Consider the following 6,000-nt stretch of genomic DNA (forward strand, 5'->3'; position numbering starts at 1 on the left):
TGGAGACGAAGAAGTGGAATGAGGTAGGTGGGCTCAACACGGTTGGATGAAGATTCATCGGCCGCTGTGCATATAAATTGGGAATGTCGATCGAAGACGGAGACAGAGGGGGCATAGAGAGCTAGGGTTCGAAAACCAGTTCTTGGTTTCGTTTTTCGATCTTCTTCCTCTGTGTCACCATCGAGCTTGAACTTGTCTTTTTTCTTTTTGGATTTTGATCTGTTTGTTTCAGTTGTGGGTTCCCAAGATCTCTATCTTATTTCTTCTTCTACTTGAAATTTTTCCCCCTTTCTGTTGTGTTTGTTTTGAAACAGAGAGACCTCGTCGATTGACGCTGTTGCTGCTGTTCCGCCCCCTCTTCAATCTCAACCTCAGAAGTACCAATATGAGGTAAGCAATGATCAGATTGAGAATTTAGGGTTTCAGGATTGTGAATAAGGGTTTGGGATTGTGAAGGGCAGTGAAATTGCGAGCAAGGCTCAAGAGACAGTGGGAGAGTGCAAGAAGAGCTTATGATATCTGTGGTAGGCTTGTGGTGTTGTTGCAGTGGAAGGTGGCGCTTGCAGGGGAGAAGAGTAGAAGGACAGAGCAGTGAAGGAAGGTCTGAATGGTTCATGGTAGTATAACTTTTTTATCAGGCAAAATCCAAAATCCCTTCCTTCATCATGTCTGTTTCTAGGAACAAAAATCACCATAAATTTTGATTTCTATTTATGAAAACAAGAGAAACAGAATGAGTTTATCAAACACTTTTTATTACTTTTCTGTCATTTCTTGACACAGAAACGGCAGAAACGCGTATCTTGAAACGTTATCAAATGGCCCTAAATCTACCCTTGAATTATCCTTTTTAGCCGCTACATCTTTCTCAGTGGCTGCTTTGTTCTATGTAAAGGAAAAATTATAACTAATTAATTTTTTTTAACTTTTCGATACTTCAACATCCATCTAATGATTGCAACAATAACATATCTGTAATAATGATGTCAACATTTTCAAGCGTTTTTAAAAGAATTAGATTAGTTCTTTGATAGTTGATATTAGAGCTAGAATTGTGTTGGGAATGAAACATTTGAATGCTCTAATAGTTGGCATCGGGAAGGCAATGACAATGCCTGAAGTATTATTAAGAACTCGTTTTCAATGATACATTTAAATTGAGATGAGGCTGAGTTTATTCTTGTTGTGGTTGATATAATTATGACATTTGTTGCTTGCATTATTATTATTTTTTTATGGTAGCACAAAATCATGAGTAATCCATTATGTTTGTTGCATAACTACTTTCTTCATTTGAACATGAGGTTGGGAAAGTGGGGCACGTCAATTGTTGAGATGTTTAGAATATAGAGCCATAGAGGTATAGTCTCATATCGATTATCTAAAACTTTGAAAGTGTCTTAATATACCATTGGATTATATCTAGCTAATAGCTTAAGTATTGGGGTTGGATTTGTTAAATCGTAAATCGTAGGGTCAAATATAGTCTAAGAAACACAAATATACACAATAAACTAAATATAATGTGTACTTGCAACCATGAAGATGAACATCCACAAACCAAACTCAATATTAAAACTGAAACTTCAACCGTACACAACCTGATTGCAAGAAAGATGGGACCTCTAAATGCACAATGTTATTTCTAAGGTAGAGACCAGTCTCATATATAGCCTTAGGCCTCCTAACCCGTCATAGGAAGACAATTTTTGATAAAATCCTTGAATATACTTACAAAATACTTTAAATCAAAATTGAAGATTTACCTCACATATAGATTCCCTTATAGAACTTCAAGAATAAAATCTAGTATGTGTGCTAATAATATAGCAACTGGACCACTTAAAGAAACTTCGTTAGCATCCTACTTTGCCTAACACCTATTTAGGTTAGAGAGATTTAGAAATTAATATCGAATTGGTTGTGTTGATCAACCAGATTCACCTGATCCATATAGGTTCGTTGATAGTGTCTTAATACATTTTTTTTTTTTAAATATATTAAAAATTGAAATCAGTATACATGGAACTAAATCCATTGGTTAGGCCGTTAGGGTGAGGCATGGCATTTAAAAAACCCTAAGGCACCTGGCTGGCTGCATTACCTTGACCATGTATCTTGGTGCAATTATAATCGAACCCGTTCCAAATCGATCCGGATGAACCGCCAGTTCTGTTCTGATTTCTGACCCCAAGGCCCAGGATTAGAATTAGGGATCAGACACACCAGGAGTCAGGACGCAGGAATATCTATCGTGTACTCGTGTCTCGGTTTGGAAGGGAAGAGAGATTCAGAGAGATTTCATAGTTTTTTCTTCTCGATTTCATCTTTATTTATTTTTTTAAATCTGAGGGGAGCAATCAGCAAGAAACTCGGAAAGCTATTCATGGCCGCTTCCTCTTTATCGTCTCCGTCTGACTCGTCGTCTTCGTCTCATCGGGATCGGCGTCGTCGTCGTCGTCATCGAGGAGACAGAGACGCTCTTAAGATTCGTAAGAAGAGCCGCTTGCGTTCTAAGCGAAAGCGAAGACATCACGCTTCTGATAGTTCTTCTTCTTCTTCTACCGATGATTACAGGTTTCGTGATCTCTGGACCTATTTATTATCGTTTTCCCTTCTTTTCCTTTATCAACTCCTTGAATGCTTGGGTTACTTTTTTTAATTCGCTTCGTGCAACCTCAACACCGGTTCAAGTTTGAAACTTTTTTCCGTGGTTTTCTTTCTTTACAAGTTATGGTATTGGACTTGCGATCTCTTCGGGGTTGGGGATTCATTGTCCAGTTTGGATTTTGAGCATTCATTTAGATTCGATTTTGTTATGTTTCTTTTTTACCTAATCGGAGAAAGGAACTGGATGAAGAAGCGGTCCTATTCGAATTATGAATTCGTAGTTTTATGACATTGGACATAATTCTAATGATCTTAGTATCTTACTTTGCTTGATTTCGGATGATTGAAGTACGAGAAATATCAGGTTTAGTATGGGATTTGTATTAACCCAGGAACCATTTAGATCTTATATTGTAAGACACTGAGAAGTACCATCAAATAAGATCGTTAGGAAAAGGGTTACTAATTTAATGAATGGAAAAATTCACTTAAAAGGCTGTCTATTTTTCTGAACTTTATTTTATTCTAAGAGCTGGAATAGATAGAAGATTGTAATGAATTTGCCCCCTTTTGTTTTAGTTCAGTTGAAGTAGGCCCAAAGACAAGAAACAACAAAAAATTAATAAACTGAACTAGGCCCAAAGACAAGAAACAACAAAAAGTCAATAGTATGCATATCCTCTTTCAAGTTTTGAGGACTAAATAGAAGAGTACGGTTCATAAGATAGATAAACTAAGATACACTTATCAACTAGTGCTGAAAAGCTGGATTGGATGTAAGTGATTGATGACAACCAACTAATACGAGCTAGAAGACTAGATTAAGATACAAAAAAATATTTTCATCATCATTCACTAAAAGTGTCATATGTGCAATAGAATTGGAAGGAACAACTTAAGAATTTTATGAAATGGAGGAATTGCACATGACTCTTTCCCTCCGAAAAAAGATTTGGCATTTATCTTTTGAGGAAGTTACTTTGGTGTCTTGAAAAACAAATTATTCCACATGAAGAGATGTTTGTGAGATGAATTTCTGATGTGCTTGTCAAGCATATACCTATTTAGGGGTTCACAGACAAGGCCATTCTCCATTTTTTTGTAGTAGAACTTAAATAGGATTTCCTAACTAGTTATCACACTATCACCTTGGCCTTGACTTGATGATCAAGTCGCTTAAATTTTTTTCTAATTGAGCATTCCTATCACACTAACGGACTGGATTTAAAGACAAAGGTCTAGCTTGAGATTCTACTTGTGCCCCTTTGTCTTCTTTGGGTTGGAACTCCTTGTTGTACCTCCTTTCCGTTCTCTTATAGTAATCAAATAGAATTACAGAGAAATATTTCTAGAGGGTGCTACAATTGAAGAATTGCATCTTCTCGCTTCATTTAAAAAATATTGTAATTCTGTTACACATCAATGGAGGGGAGAATAGATTGTATTTTACTGTATCTGGTGAAAGGTGGTATAGGAGAGCATAGATTGTATCTTAATGTCTCTGTTAAAGAGTACTGCTGTATGTTAAAAGACTGTGATTGCTCTCATTATTCTTTTCGTAATCATTTGTTACATGGTCAGTCACCTGTAGATTCTAAAATTTTACTGGTAACCTGGTTTGAAGCATGAACTGCTCCTCCCTTATACTCCATTTGGTTGGAAAATTTCTCGTTCTCTCTCTTTCTCTCTAGAAAAGAAATCTTGGGCACTAAAAAATAGCAGTGGGCCTTAAATCATCTCTTAGAACTTTTTTTTGGATTTTAATTTATTTCTAGAACCAAATTGGGAAGCTGGGAATCCACTTTAATTTCTTTACTTCTTCCTGCTAATGGATTGCGGCTGTATTCCAAAACCACTTTTTCAGATAATAACTAAAATGCTCTAGACACATGTTACAAGATCCAGACTATTGTGTGGCTCAGAATGAGCACACTTCCCCCTCATTGCTTTTTACTCTAGCGACAAAATTTCTCTGTTACATGTGATTTTCCTTTTACTGCATTACTGATGATCCTCTTGTTACCATTATAGATTTTTGAATGCTCTGACTTTAGTTCTGTTGTCTTAATGCTTGTCATGTTTGTTCACGTTTGGGAGTATTCTTACTATACCAATGCCCTGATATCTGATGTTGTTGTGTGATCTGCAGCAGTAGCAACTCTTCTGACGGTGAGCATGAGGTATCCAATCATTCAAGGAAGGGCAAGCATTCTGACCGTCCAAGGAAGGTAGTTCTTTTAACTGGCTTTTTTTTTTCTTTTGCTTCTTTGAATTGCGAATCTGTTTGATTTCTTTCCATTTTTCTTTCTTTGAAGACCAAGGAGAAGGATAGAGGCAAAAGTCACCAGCACAAGCGCCATAAGCTTAAAGTTAAAGAGGTAGGCCACTTTTCTCTTTACTTTTCTTTTCATATTATAGAGCAGGTTTAAATAACTTTACAGTTGTTTTCTCTGTGTTATGGTTTTCAGTTGTTTCTACATACGAAGTTATAGTCATACTATACTGATAATTATTGGAATTAGTTGAAAAACATTATTTTAAAATTGTGGTTCTACACTTGATTTTGTTTTGAATAGGGCATGGACGGTTTAACTAGGTTTCCTTGCCCATGGGAGCCATTTATAGAAACAGCATTAGTTCCCCTCCCCCTCCTTTTGTCTCTGTCTGTTCAGTTCTTGGCTGACTTGTCATAGATTATATATCATATATGTGAGGTACTTATATTACTTGCTGCCTTTTTTATGGATTGGCTCTTCAACATTGGAGCTGGGGTCTGTGAACTGGTGACTGGACACTGGATTGGCTGGTCTTGCATTTGTTTCTGGCTCGGGTTTGTCTTGGCTACGGGAGACATATATAGAAACAGCAGAATGAGGGGAGCGGTAGCCCAGTACAGCTTTCCAAGGTTCTATTCAATGTCACTTGAAGCACTAGCATTTCAACCTCATATATAATTCACTTTCGGCTAACTTGGTTGTCCAATCCATTCAGTTCTTGGGGCGTGACAAAGAAGATGGTGTTCGTCGCAGTGCGGTATCTGGCAAAAAGGTCAGCATTTCTTGTTTTCCCATTGTCCCATTATTTCCCATAATGTATGACAAAAATATTTAGCCATTTTAACCATGTTTTAGCGCCCCCTCTAATATCATTAATTATAACCCTACATGGGCCAGAAGGGATCCTTGAGGTATAGGACCCGATGATGTTGTTCTGGTCAACTTTTGTACATGGTACTGAGAACCATGTTGTGTGCTTGGCGTAGATGCACAAGTAACATAGACTGACCTGAAACTCTACTAAATCATGCAGTTTATATCCTTGCGAGTGAACTTTGTTGTTGAGGTGTTCGAATTGCCTTATAAGGCTATTATGGCCCCCCCTGCCCCCCCA

The 6,000-nt window shown here is 37.2% G+C and overlaps 1 protein-coding gene across 2 annotated transcripts in view; it reads left to right on the top strand.

The window, feature by feature from the left end:
* Positions 1 to 2,218: 2,218 nt before the first annotated feature.
* LOC122091737 (corepressor interacting with RBPJ 1) overlaps positions 2,219 to 6,000 on the top strand; it is a 4,326-nt gene continuing 544 nt past the window's right edge. The window contains exons 1-5 of one of the 2 annotated variants that reach the window (XM_042661853.1): positions 2,219 to 2,577; positions 4,763 to 4,838; positions 4,926 to 4,988; positions 5,471 to 5,515; positions 5,602 to 5,658. In XM_042661853.1, the coding sequence (XP_042517787.1) occupies positions 2,387 to 2,577; positions 4,763 to 4,838; positions 4,926 to 4,988; positions 5,471 to 5,515; positions 5,602 to 5,658 (432 nt within the window). In that variant the 5' untranslated portion in view covers positions 2,219 to 2,386. Of the gene's footprint in view, positions 2,578 to 4,759; positions 4,839 to 4,925; positions 4,989 to 5,470; positions 5,516 to 5,601; positions 5,659 to 6,000 lie in introns of both variants that reach the window. The other variant, XM_042661852.1, reaches the window with a different exon arrangement.

The sequence above is a fragment of the Macadamia integrifolia genome, chromosome 10, assembly GCF_013358625.1.
Source record: "Macadamia integrifolia cultivar HAES 741 chromosome 10, SCU_Mint_v3, whole genome shotgun sequence".
Classification (NCBI taxonomy): domain Eukaryota; kingdom Viridiplantae; phylum Streptophyta; class Magnoliopsida; order Proteales; family Proteaceae; genus Macadamia; species Macadamia integrifolia.